This window comes from Crocodylus siamensis, chromosome 8 (genome assembly GCF_052110815.1).
Source record: "Crocodylus siamensis isolate JL-2025a chromosome 8, ASM5211081v1, whole genome shotgun sequence".
NCBI classification, from domain to species: Eukaryota; Metazoa; Chordata; order Crocodylia; family Crocodylidae; genus Crocodylus; species Crocodylus siamensis.
In genome coordinates, this window is record NC_143402.1 from 45,849,924 (window position 1) to 45,864,305 (window position 14,382).

Consider the following 14,382-nt stretch of genomic DNA (forward strand, 5'->3'; position numbering starts at 1 on the left):
GAGAAGACATGGCCTCCCCTAGCATGATAGGAATGAACAGGCCCATCCTAGCCCTGGTGAGAAGTTGTAAGTCCATAAGTACAGGTACAGGCCCCCTGCCCTGAGGATGGCTGGGATTCTGTATCCAAGGCCTGGGGCAGTCCTGTGGGTAAAATGAGGAAAAGCCAAGTGTAGGAGCAGGTGGAGGTGGGTGAGAACGTGCCACTCAGATTGTGCCTCTGTTGCAGAGGCATTACCTATGAATTTTGCACCCTGGGTAAATGTGTCTGCTCCCAGAGCAGGTGGTGCCAAGTGCTGGAGAATAGGCTGGGCGACAGAAGATGGGGAGAGGGATGGGGTTGGGGAGAGAAATAGAGTGGTCTTGCCTGCCATGGATGTCTCCACACCTGTCTTTTCTGGTCAGGCAGTGCAGGACTCTTTCTGCCAGGCTCTTCCAACTGAGTGCTCAACAGCTGCTTCAGCCCAAGCTCCTATGGCCAGGCAGAGTGGAGCTGTTTTGCTGCGGCAAAGACTGGAGGCTGGGGGGACCAGAAAGGTACCCCCTCCAAGTCAGCATCCAGGGCATCTGCACCCACTGCCCCTGCCAAGTTGTACTCTGTTGCAGATTAAAAGAGCCCTTTCCTGTCTACCTAATGGCAGATCCCAGGGAGAGAGATCCTACCACTGCCCTGAAGTCTCTCTGGGCCATCTTGCTATGCCTCTAAAGCCTTAGAACTGAGTCTCATCCTGCAGAGCTCAGAAGGAGAGAGATCTCTGATAAACAGGCATCCCCTACCTATATCTATGGACTTTTTTCTTAGTCTGGGGCGTGTGAAGGGATGGGGTGAAGGTGACGATAGTCTTATTTGCTTTAAGTCCTCTACCTGGATCAAGTCTATTTATATTCTTTGTGGCTGGCATCAGACAAAGGAATTTTATGATTTTTAAAGAACATAAAGCTCAGTAAAGATCAATTAAGCTGACATGCCTTTTCCTTTATATTCCAAAAGATTTTATTTAGTGGAACCAAGTTGCTTAAAAATACAGGTTTGAAACTACAGAAACACATTCAGAAACATATATTACATTTATAGTCCGAGGTCTATTGAAAACATAGGCCGTACGGTAAAGCTTCAGGGCCTGATCCTGCAGGTGTCCTGTGCACAGAGTTCCAACTGACATGAGAAACTTTACAGAGCTAAGCAATAAATAACTGCAGAAGGAGGGAGACATTAAGAACATTAGAAAAGTGAGGGAGGGGTGAGTTTCCAAAACAGGACTAAGATATTTATATACAGCACCAAATACAATAGGATTTTGTCCTGACTGAGGGCCCTAGACTGTTTGCCAATATAAACTGTAAATGGAATGAATGCCATTCCATATGCCAAATTCAGACTAGGTCTATACTTCATTCAGGGAATGGGGCCATAACATGTCTACAAATCTAAGTCACATTACATATACATTTGAATGCATATGATTCTATGATTCTGTTCTATAATGCAAATAAAGACATGGTGGCATGGGCACCAATCACCCAAGTACTCATGATCCTGATGGGCTTGCACAACCTGCATTTCACTCTGTACCACTACATCTTTATCATCACCAAGGGCCAGGCTAGCTAGATAAAAGCCAGCTCATCTGTGCCCATGCATGTTACAATCATATTTTTTATTGCTGTGCAGATACAGCCTCAACCTCTGCATTGTTATCCTATCATCTTCCTTCTTTCCCCGTTGACTCTTATAATTCATTTTAATTATCTGATATTTGAGGCAGGATTGGCATATTTTTCATGGAGATACAAAACCTAACACAGTGGGTTCCCAATGCTCAGTGGGATCTTCCAGTGCTATTTCATGTCAGTAATAAAGAAGGAGACTAAATCTGTGAGATGAAATTATAGGAGGTGAGTACAAAATGGCAGAGGCTACAGAGGAGAGGGTTCCCTTATCCCACCAGTGGTGCTACAGTGCAAGAAAAACAGAACTGAAGTTTGTACTAGATAGTTAAGGGAGTGAAGAGGTGAGCAGAACAAAGTCCAAGGCAAAAGCTAGCACAAACCACAGAGGAGTTTAGAAACAAGGGTGGCTGTTCTGAACTGGACACCAAGCTACATTTATGAATATCAGAATGGTGTGATTTAAGGACAATAGCTAAAGTTTGAGTCTAGACTGCATCTATTGCAAGTCTATATAGACAAGTGTAAAGTAAAATGTATATAAAATGCAAAATGGGTACATCTGACATGGTGGCATTTTCCACCCATTCTGCACTGTTGTCAGTGGTCACCCAAAGACCAGGGCAATGTAGTTAAATCATTTATCATTGATTTGCTTTATATCCTCATTATATGCATCACTTTACTACCAAGTGTCATAACTGAACCATAGCTATTCATGGAACTCTCATTTGGCTTCATTGCATTTACCTGGAGCTGATCAATTTGTTTTTCACGAAAAAAAAAAGAGATGAAACATAGGGCTTTCTTTTTCACCAGATGGTAAATGGATGATCACAGGAACAGTTTTTTCCAAGGTCTCTGTGGATGAATTTCTGATAGCATATAGTAACACACTACATATCATAGGAGCAAATGTGACTAATGGAAATTGGTCCAGTAAACAAAACTTGGGACCCTTCAATCTTTGTGCAAGAACAGTGACTATTGTTCCCTTGCTCAGAGAGTTTCTTTGAACTTCATGCTGCTCCATTCTTCACTCTTTCAAATATTTGCATCACCTTGGCTACTGGTACACAGCCTTCTCTCAGGATGCTGATGCCACCTTGAGGGAAGAAGTACAAGACAGTGAAGACAGTTGCTGGTACCTGAATCAAAACTAAAAGGCAGGGAAAGGTGCCGCACAAGGAAGCACTCACAAGAAACCACTGCTAAGGTCTGTTAGAGCCATCATTTCCCAAAGTCTTGCAGTAGGCCAAATGACAAGGCTTTGTAGATGGTAAAGGAACAAGATGTCTCCTTCAAAAACCCAATATCTCCTCAAGTTAAGCAAAGGCACTGATTCAGCTTCAAGGCAGATATCACACACAGCATCTGCTCATGAACCAGCACTTCCTTCAACAGCTTTCCATTAGAGGCCTGCCACTGAAGGAGTAATCACATCTAGTCCTTGTTAGCTTTGAAGATCTAGGATCATGGTCAATTGGCTGGCTGCCACCTGACTCCAGTGATGCCACAACCTCAACCAAACAGCAGGCCGTTTCAAGGTAAAGTGTCCTGTCCTTAAAGCAGAGAAGAGAGAGCAGAGAAAGGAAAAAGGAGAGGAATCCAAGCCTACAACCTACTTTCCCACACAGAAAGACCTGTAACTTCTGTGGACAGATCTGTGGCTCAAGGATCAGATTCGTCAGTCACCTCAAGACCCATCATTGAGCCATAGTACAGATCATCCTCAAATCTAAATGATTGCTGGTCACTGATGACATGGCCAAATATATTGTCTTTAAGGCTTAAAGCTTTTAAAAACTTTTAATTCAAGTCTGGGAAGATAACTGTTCCATGCTACATGGAAAATTTAGGCCTAAGCTGCCAACATTTTTGTTTTCCTGAGCCTTAATTTTTATGCAGTTCATTACTTCTGCTTTCCTCTCTCATTCCACCTCACCCCAGAGGATTCTTTTTCTTCTCTTTGCTCCTGTACAGCCTATCAATGGATTATTTAGGGTCAGTTGTTTGAGAATCATTATCATTGCCCTTTGTGCACGCCGTGCTGAAACGCTGACATTGAAATGTACCAAGGAAGTCTGACTGCTAAAGCCGAAAGACTAGAAAAAATAATTAGCTGTAAAGCTCACTTTCATCTATCTTTGTGCAGTTGACCACTGTGGATGCCACAACCTCATTGGATTCCCCATCACAAAGAACCCCTTCCAGTTTATGGCCAAGACGCCTAGTGGGAAAAAGGAGAGGGGATACAAAAAGATGCATATTATCTTGAGGTGAAATCACTGTGACACAGATGATCAACTCAGGGTCTACATACCACTTAAAAACTATGGCTTTAGGCATTTTATACATCTTTTATAAATGTTATCTGTACAAATATCATCTCTTACTATAGCCCTTAATTGTTGGGATACTCACGAGATGACCATGTCATGGTGCGTGCTGTCAGCCTCTCCACTGGGATTAGCAGAGGTGATCGCCAATGGGCCTGTCATGTCTATGAGATGCACCATGACAGTTTGGTCAGGCACTCTGATCATGATGCTATCTTTTGTTCCCACTCGGTCATAGCCTGCTCCAACCCCTTGAAGACAGAGAGACAGAGTTTGCAAGTAACAATCTATCACAATACATGGGGGACTGCAGCTTCTTCAAACAAAGCCTCCCCACCCCCTTATGCACAAACTGTGGGCATCTTAGTTGATTTTAACAATAGTGTTTTACACTAGATTAATATTAATAGCAGCACACACATCAGAAAAGCATGATAGAAACTATAAATATTAGGAAAGAATTTGTGGGAATACAGACAAAGGTCCAGAACTTCAACTGGTATAAATTTCCGAAGTTCAACTGACATTGTGTCACAATGCTGAATTCACTGGTATACAAGGCATACAGCTGGAAGGACCTTCTAAGCCACCGAGTCTGGGGCTTGCTATTCCAGCAAGCTGCACTAACAGCTCCCACTGTTAAAAAATCTAGCCTCTAATATTTATTTATTCCTTTTTATAGGAACTAATCCCCTGGAACATTTTCAAGCAAGTTCTGACTGAAGCATCCTAATGACAGAAATTGATTTATGCATTTTTCAGTGGGTTTTTTTCATTTTTGCTTTTTGCTGGGAAGTCTGTAAGGGCTAGTCTAGCAGGAAGAAACGCCCATAGAAAAACTCACCTGGGCCTCATATTTTTCTGACCCACTCATAAGAGTGGGTCACTATGAGCCAGATATAGGGACTGCACCCAATGTCACTGCAATAGGAGCCCCTGGCAGTCATCCTTTCTAGGGCGGTCACTACTAAATCTGACTGGAGTCACCATACTATGCTTCTCATTAGCCCACAATGACTACATGTGATAAGGCTCCCAGGCAATAGTACCTTTCTGATGTGTTACTACTTTGCTAGAGGCTAGAATATATCTTTAGTAACAGGCTAGGGGGCTGTGCGATCTTTAAAGACAGAAAATTAAAAGTCTGAAAAAGGAAAATGGCATTGGAAATGCCCATCTCACCCACCTAATTTCTTCAGCCAGTCCCCTTTCTTGACAATGCAGCCAATGCCTCCAGGGTAGACATTTCCCATGAATTCCCAAAGAAGAGGACTGAAGGGGGGAGTAGCAGCTCGCAACTGATCCAAGTTGGAAATAAAGATGCAGATGGGCTTTTCTTGAGGCCTGTCCTATGAAAGTTGAAAAGAAGAGAAGAAAATAAGATACAGAGCATGACAATGGTATGGTTAAGGTACAGATGAATGCAGTCCATTTGCTTCCTATGTTGCAGCGTGCTGTATGCCACCCTCATACTCAGAGTATTTTGGGACTTCTGTCATCTCTGGGCTTGGCACATTCATATTTAAAAAAAATAGAGAGACCTGTAACTCCCAATATTGGTTCCAATACTGGTTGCATCTGCACCCTTGCTCTAGATGCAGCCAATATAGGGGTAAAAATTATCTTCCAAAGCTACCTCTAAGTTCTTAGTACTTTGTGTCCTCTTAGTCACACTGGCGTAAATCAGGTGTAATTTTACTGTCAGAAAAGCGGTGCTGGAAGGGTGAGGCTGGAGGGGTAAGTTCTGGTTTTAGGTCTATTTCCCTAAACCGCCTTGTACCTGAAAGCCTTCTTTATTCAGTTCTCTGTTGCTCTGATTTAATGGTAGTGAAATAACAGTGGCTTCAGACAGTGGCATTAACACCTCTCACCATTTGCCTTCACATATTTGTATGTATGTGTATGTATCTATATATGCATGTATATATTTTAATAAATCAGACTCTGGTGGAGTTAAAGAGTTATATCACTTTCACTAGAGCCAGGTGGCTAACCTATCAGGCATGCATTTGCCTTCTGTTTATATGGTTTTGAGAGGTCAGACATGGCACTGAAAGAGGAAATTATAAGACAGCCTCTGGTACTGATGCTTCGTCTTGGTGCCAGGTCAGAGAGTCTATAACTCTTGTATCTCTGGACTAGCCAGGAAACTGCTTAATGAAAAAAAAGACAGTGTCAAACAAACGCTAAAGCTCTAAGATACAAAATTTGCATGCACTATTTTGGGATATTTAGATTTACAATTCCAACCATTTATAAGCTCTTACAAGAAAACTGGGCCAGGTTCAGATTTAGCCCTGAAGGTCACAAGTTTCAAGGGTGTTTCTATTTTGAGGATTAGAATAGGGTCTATATCTGTTTAAGTTATAAAAATCTATACTGTCCATATACAGCGCAATAGAAATCAGCTGCTCCATGAAAGTTGGTGTGTTGCTGTTTTTGAAGCCGATGTATCTAAGAGCAGGCTCTGGATAGTGGACCTCCATTATACCTACTTACAAGTTTCTCAGTAAATGCTGAACAGTTGCACATTAATCAGGCGCATGGTGTGGAACTTCATTCATGCATATATACAAGTCTGACTGGTTTACAAATAGGCACACACAAGTGGTAGGTAATAAGACAGCAATTGATGCATTCTCACCTTGATTTGGTAGATCTTCTCAATGGCTTCTGGGTGTTTGCAGGAGGCACCCAAAGCATAGACAGTGTCTGTAGGGACGCCACATACTGCACCTGCATTCAGCAAGTCTGCAATGGTCCTTAAGCCACTGGTACGATAGGATCTGGGACAGACACAGGGTGGAGTATCTTCTGTATCTTTCTTAGACATCCCAGCCTAGAAGTAGGCAGGGAAAATCCATGAATTAGATGAATAAATTGCCATATTAGATACAGCAAATCCACTGCCTAAAAATGAAGCTGCAGTGGAAAAGTGACCTAGAGAAACTGTCAAGGAAAATCCTGTATACTTCCCATAGATGCCTTTCTAGGGTTCCAGCTCAAGAACTTGCTCATGAGTCACCACCTCTGCTGGCAATACAGTCCCCCAGAAAGAAAGGATTTGAACTGTCAAATCGATCAATCCTAATGAAGGATTAATTGATTACCTGGCTCATGCTTCCAGAACTGTAAATTATATTTGGAGCAATCAGATACAGCGGGAAGGGACTCTTGCCATTCACACTGATGAGGTCATTCGTTTCCAAAAGTTAATGTAATTCAACATTACTTAGTCCTGTTGTAAACTCAGAGATTTACAGATCACTAATGTTACTGAGCCTATACTTTGGAGTTGGAGTGGAGTATAGATTAGACATGTGCATGTCTTCTCCCCAAACTTTCAGCTTTACTCTTGATGACCCAGAACTTATTTTCAGCCCTTCACTCACTACATAGGAACTTTGTGTCTGGGATTTTAGAGCAGACTAAAGATATTAAGGGCCAGGGGACTTCAATGGAGGTGAGATACCAAAATTCCCTTAAATTTCTTTGAATACCAAAATACTAGAATAACATTATTTAGGATGTCACCAATGGACAGTGAACTTATTACATCACACTAGCAGCCTCTTACTTTGAAGAGAGGGGGTCCCATCATTATGAGGTCTTTGCCAAATATACAGTTTGCAAGAGAGGCTGTTGCTCCATAGAGGCAGATGGCACTGAAGATAGACAGCATCACAACTGAAGAAAAACAGGAGAGCAAAGGTGAGGAGAAATCAAGTCCTGTTTTTTGCCATTATTTCCTGTCTTGTTTCAAGCCATTATTTTCTCCCATGCAAAATTACATTTGCAGGTCAACATACTTACGTGTTATACATGTTATACATTTGTTTGTGAGCTACTTGAATTATTTTGTAATATTCACCAGTTGTTTTCCAGAGACCTGCTTTCTCAAAGAAGCCAAGCCATATGCTGTATGTTACATTTAACAGGAAGTTCCTCAACTACTGTAAGTCAGTGACTTCAAGGGAGCTACACCAATTTATACCAACTGTGTGTCTAGAAGCATGGTCTGTTTCTTAGAAGTGCTAAGCATCTTTAGTTCCCATTTAATCACTTGGGGTTGGGGATGATGAAGAGTTTCCTTAGCTATCTAGAGCAAAGAGTTTCATACCTAAACAAAAGGATTCCTTTGCTACTCATAGCTGAGACACTTGGCCAACCATGACTAGTACCTTCCCTCCATTAGCCTTCTGATGGTGATATACAGCATTTTCCCACCACTTTTTCATTCTGAACATGCTCAGAACACCTTTGCCCATCTAGATCCAAATCACTGAATTTCTTGATTTAAGACTATGAGGAACTACCTGTAAGTTCTAATCATGACTTACTCTCCAGTGGCCCAGGGAGGTTGTCTACTGTAAAGAGCAGGAAACAAATGATCAAAACCTCCATCACAATGGTCAGGCAGAGAAGGACCAGGTTAAAGTAAGAAGCTGTAAAACAAGAAGGAAGGAAAAATGTGTCATAGAAAGGTCTAAAGATATTGGTATAGCACCAACAAATTCCTAACTCAAGTGAATCCAAACAGATTATGGTGCCCTATGCTCTTTTGACACATTTACCCACCTTCCTTTTGGTATGGGAAGATGAGTTATAGTTACCATCGTTAATCCTTAGGTTTTGAAAATCATGCTACCAAAACCTTAACCCCAATTTTTATCATGTCTCACATGGAAACATTTGCATACAAGCCCTCAACTCTCTGATTTATAGCAGCTGTCCAGGAAGCTTTCAAAGGAGTTAAACCTGTGGTGAATTTAGACCAGTTTTTCTTGTACTTTTATTTTAGCTGAATCTTTTATCTTGAAAAGATCTTTGATCCTATCATAACTTTCCCTTCCCTCCCTCTGGTAGTCTTTCATGAGTGTTGCAGTCTTTGTAACCCAGAACTTTCACTCTATTAGCTCTCAGTGCTGATCTTTTGAACCCAGTGCAAAGTGTGCTGGACAGCTGCCTGCTATTCCCAGCTGTGGTTGGCTTGTTGTTATGACGCTGGGCACGTCACATAGCTATTTCCACTTCCACCATTTCTTCCTTTCTCATCTATAATGAATGAAAGTTCTTTGAGGCAGAGGCTGAGTCTTACTATATGTTTGTACAGCCCTTAGGACAGTCAGATTTCAGCTAAGAATGAGGCATCTAAGTACCAACCTAAAATCAACAGCAATCAATTAACAATGATTTATATTGCATTAAGACTTACCTAAAATCATTAAAAATACATTGACCACCAAAAAGGCTACAGAGCCTTCTGTGAATCCTTCATCATTCCATGTGTTAATATTCAGTAAATGACCTGAAATAGCACCAACACATTTAGTTGTGAGCAAAATATCAAGGGCAGGGTAACAAAAGAGTAGCGCATCTACAATTGGCATGATTGGAAAGTGAATTAATTTATGGTGATTTTCAGAAGAAACACAACTAATGAAAACATTAGGCGAAACGTTTTTTGGTTCCTCTGACACACAGACAATAATGGATGATTCTCTGGTGGTCACCTGCTGTCTATAAAAGGTTGCAGTGTCTAGGGCTTAAAAGCTGACTCCAATTAAATTAATAACAAAACTCCTAGTGGGAGCTAAGATGTTATCCTAAATTTTTCCAGTTAGAACATATTGTAATATGAGCTGTGACCAATTGTGTTAATGCAAACTAGGACTCATCCCTAGTATTCCCACTTTCTTCCTTCTCTTTGCTGTGAGAAAAGATTAACATAATGCAAATAAATCAGCTAAATGAATAGATATGTTAGTTTAAGGAGGATTCTGCTTTGGAGATTATATGAAAAGCAGATTGTTTCTTAAAAGCATCGTCTTGTTTTGAAAAAGATCAGTGAAAAGATAAATCAGAAATGCTGTTACCTGCCATCCGCAGCCAGGTCCATGTTGCCCAAATAGCCGCATAACAGAAGGGAAGGATGGACCCAAATTTTCTTCCTTGTTGGACCTGGATTCTACATACATACAACTGAAATATGGCTCCAGGGATTAGCACTGAGGGAATAGTAAGGTGCTGTCTTGTGTTGTCATTTGAAGTACCTTGGATAGCAGAAAGTGCAGCCAGGCCATTGCAGATATAGAACAAGGCATCCGAAATTTCAGAAGCGGTACCACTTGGGATATTCTTGGTCCTCATGAGGCTGCTTTTGACACTCATTAGCACATTTTGGAGTGTTGAACTAGATGTAACCTGGACACCAATTGGGATCAGAGCCTTTTCACCTATTGAGTTAATGAGGCTGGCAAAAGTGGCATAGAGTGAGATCCCTGAGTAAAGGGTACAGGTGACTCCAAAGAATATATAAGCCCCTGTGATTGGAATCTGATGGATCGTGGAGATAGTGAGAAGAATGAAAGCAAAATTTTGTACCACCTCTAGAGTATCCATATTAAAGGACATAAAAAACAGCATACAAGCAGTGGCCAGGAAGAACCAGTCCCCAATCATTCCCATCCTGCTCTGCTGCACATTCTCTGTCCTGATGAAGACTGTAAGTATAAACTCTTCCCAAGATATCACTAGCCAGTAGAGACTGTGGAAGCCAAATTTGGTAGTGTAATAAGCATCATTTCTTAAGTAACTGTAAAAACTGGAGAAAAGCTGACAGATTGAGATGATAGAAACCCAGACTGCTCCTACATAGAAGGTCTTCATGTACCCAAAAGAGTAGAAGGCAAATATGAAAGGGGAAATGGTGTCACATAAGTTGCTTAGGGCCATTGGCTCAGCATACTTTGTGTTCTTTTTCTTTTCTGGCCCAGTGGCTTTGGAAGAACTCTTGTTAGCTGAGCCCAGAAGCAGGACATTGAAGAGAGGATTCCCAAAACCTGGTAGAACATATCTTTGGGTGATGCCTTTGAAAAGGAGAGTGACTGCTCCATACAGCCCACAGACAACAATGATCAGCTCAAGTACCCCTGATACAACCAGCGCCCACTGGCCAAACAGTGCCACAGCTTCAAACACCAAAGTAAGGGTAATGGCTCCAAACACAAAGGGCATGATGTAGTTCACTGTGGCTGAGCAAAAGGAGAGGATAAATGAAATTAAAATATAGGCCACCAACCCAGCAACAGCAGTGTGATTAATGGAGGGGCTGGTAGCATAGGTGGAGAGGAGATGAGTAGCATTCTCTGATACTAGGTTTGTGTTATTTAAAGAGGGATATGCTCCTGAAATGATACGTGTGGCCCCATAGCTACTCCATAGAGCGGCAAATGCCAAAAAGGCGGAACCTCCAAGATGGTCATATTTCCGGAAGGCAAGGAACCCAGCCAGCATTTGGGAGAGTCCTCCAATCAGAATGAGGTGGACCCCTAAAAAACACAAAATGATATGGAAATAGAAATGCCACTAGAAGGTAAACAAAAACAGCTGATGTGCATGATTGAGCAATGTTGCCAATCATATTTTGACTACACAACTCTAATGCATGTAATAGTGCTAGAACTGTAGCTTTTGGTTACTGGCTGTCTGGGTCTCTTCTCCCTGCCTTAATGAACAAACTTCATGCTGAACCTTGCTGAAATGCCATTTGATAGGTGCATTTGATTAAATGCACATGTTGACATACCCACCGTATACTTTGCAGGAAGAAGAGCCAACCAGAGCTCCACTTTGGCTTCATTCTCATCCAGCTAGATAAGGGGGAGGTGGAAGGCACTAACTGATGGTAAAAGTTTGGACCTGATGAATAGAAAATCTGGGTGGAGGCACTATTCTGTAGTGTCTCCGTAGCTTCTATACTTTAAGGAATGCACATCCTCATATTTCTCCACCCCTCCAGACTGAAAGCACCTTTCATTTCAGTGTATTGCTGGTATTTGTCTTCCTGATGTGATTTACAAAGGGGGACAGGTGAAGAACATCTCAATTTTTAGATGGTTGGGCTTACTGCGGGCATATTTCCCAACCAAAAAGAGAACAACCAAGCTTTCCTTACAACACAATTGAACTGTGATCCTCCATTATAGAAGAGAAAACCTGTTCCCTGCTTACCTGCCAGGATGTTTTCCACTCCCTCAGGTCTGATGCCTGTGTGAGCAGAAGAGAAGTTCTGCAGGCAGATGAGGAAGGCACTGATAACGTTAGCCAGGAGCCCCAGGACTGAAGGTTCACTGTAGAAAACTGCTGCAAAACCTTCCGTGCTTGCCATGGCTGACCCTCCTGCCAGATAATAAAACATTGACAAGGGCTAACAGGTAACCCAAAGGGTGACCTCACCAAGAATTCTTTCTCTCTGTATACACATTGTGGCCTCTTTGCCTGGCATGGATAGCCAATTTAGAGCATTACCAGGTTGTTCCAAAGAGGTCTTGGGGACACAGCACTCTGGAAAATTAGCCCATTTATTTAGAAGCTTAAACAAGGGCCTAGGAAGCTAAATTTAGACTCCCGTTTTTGCAGATCTTGACCTTAACCTCTCAATATCTCAACCTTAACTTGGGGCTCAAATTTTATGTGGGCACTGAGGACAAATGAGATAGGTGCTAAGATGTTGCAGCAAGGGCAGAGTATAGAAACAGCTCAGCAAATTAACAACCTCTGCCTGGAAAACAGGCACAAAATAATACAGTCTTGTCTTACAAATAAAAGAAGGCTTTTTCTGGAAATGATTTTGGGAAGCAGATGACAGCAAGGGAAAAATCTCTTTGAGAAAGGGGCAGTCTTTCTGTTCCTTTGATTACATGTGACTTATCACCAGTGAGCTTCTAAATGCTACTACAGTACTGATTATTATTGTTATTATTATTAGAATATAACAACAACGATGATATAATAATAACAGCAACAGTAATAATTATAATTTGCTTGCCATGCAGTTTATAGTTTCTTGGTTCTGATACTGTCTCCATGTCAAAGAGGGACCTTCTTTTCCCTCCTTGTTTATCATCTCCACAGTGCATTTGCTTATAGTCATAAGCAAATGAAGATCCTATAATGGGTAAATGAGAGTCCAGAGTTGAATTCTTAAGATGGTCAGCCATGAGCAGGTGCTTTGTTAGCTCTCCATCACACACACACACTCTCTCTCTCTCCCTCTATGTCTTTCCTTTTAACTGGAATTTTCCAAATCCCCTTTTTTTTAAACCTCAGTGACTAATAAAGATGTTTCCCAACCCCAACCTTCCATTCACCTGTACATCCCAGTACCATGAGCTAGGGTTTGCTTTATGAAGGTTCTCTCAGGGCACATAGACTAAAATTAAATACCAACATTTTTGTTATTTTATTATTTTTAGAGCTCTGTGTGACTTTATTGGAGATGGCAATGGGAAGGGGGAGTGACATCATATTCCCAACCATTTCCAAAATGCCTCTTGGAAAGAAAGCATAGACAGTGTAACTACTGTTGACACATTAAGAGAAGATTACAGCTGGGAAATTCTTCTTCTGAACAAGAAACAGTTGGAAAAAATAATTAATATAGGCTCTGCTTAAATCTCTGTTCACCAGAGTACTTCAGTATATGAGTAACATTAAACCTGCCAGTGTTGCACTGAAGGATGTTGCTGAGCCAGGTTTTTTGTTGCATTTCAAACCATTGAAATTGTGGCCTAGTGTGTTCCGCAAATTAAACAGAACACTTTGTGCCTCTCTCCTACACGCACATAGGAGAAGGGGTTATTTTTTTCACCAACACAAGGAACTAAGGAAGCAATCTTGGTAGAATAGAACAGTATGAACCTTCACTTAAAACACCGAATTGAATCCACAACCAAAACTTTCCTGAATTTGAAAATGCTTAGTTAGTATTTTGTAAAGAGTTCTTCCCTCTCAGTCCCATCCTTTAAACATGTACAGCACTCAATACAGATCTGTAAAATAATTCATCAATTTAATTATGTAGTTGCACTGAAGTTTAGACAGAGCATTTTCAAAGTCCTGATTCAAGAAAGCAGCTGAAACCAAGAAAGGTGTTTAAGCACATGCTTAACTTTAACTGAATCTCTTCATGCTCTCCTGAATTAGTGCCTAAATGAGAGGTAGCATTATAATGTATCTCTGCTAAGAAACAGTATTTGGCAGGTGAAGCCTTGTACTACCTTCCCATCACACAGTTTCCTGTGGTATGCTGACTATCACCCAAGAAACTAGGAACCATTAGTCATTCTTTCCAAAAGATCACACTGTTGAGGCCACAGCATGAAGAAATATCTGGGCTGGTCTTAGGGGACTGTGAAACAAATAGTTGCATGAAAACATTTTATAGGTGTTTGCTAGTTCAAAGTTTGCCCAGGGCTGGATTGTCTTCTGTGATAAAATCACTAATCACTGCTGTCCCTTTGCAGTTAGCTTCTGCCTCTATCACTTCCTTAAATACCTAATTCTCGGCATCTCCCATCTTCTGTATATTGTTTT

General features: G+C 41.4%; 1 protein-coding gene across 1 annotated transcript; it reads right to left on the minus strand.

Moving 5' to 3' along the window:
• Positions 1-2,685: 2,685 nt before the first annotated feature.
• On the minus strand, positions 2,686-12,175 carry LOC149858406 (uncharacterized). The gene is made up of 10 exons (XM_090061543.1): positions 12,019-12,175; positions 9,882-11,336; positions 9,221-9,313; positions 8,346-8,450; positions 7,583-7,692; positions 6,650-6,844; positions 5,192-5,354; positions 4,091-4,256; positions 3,802-3,896; positions 2,686-2,771 (listed from the first exon to the last, which is right to left on the minus strand). The coding sequence occupies exons 1-10, from the start codon at positions 12,173-12,175 to the stop codon at positions 2,686-2,688; spliced, it is 2,625 nt and encodes an 874-aa protein (XP_089917669.1).
• Between the last annotated feature and the right edge of the window lie 2,207 nt (positions 12,176-14,382).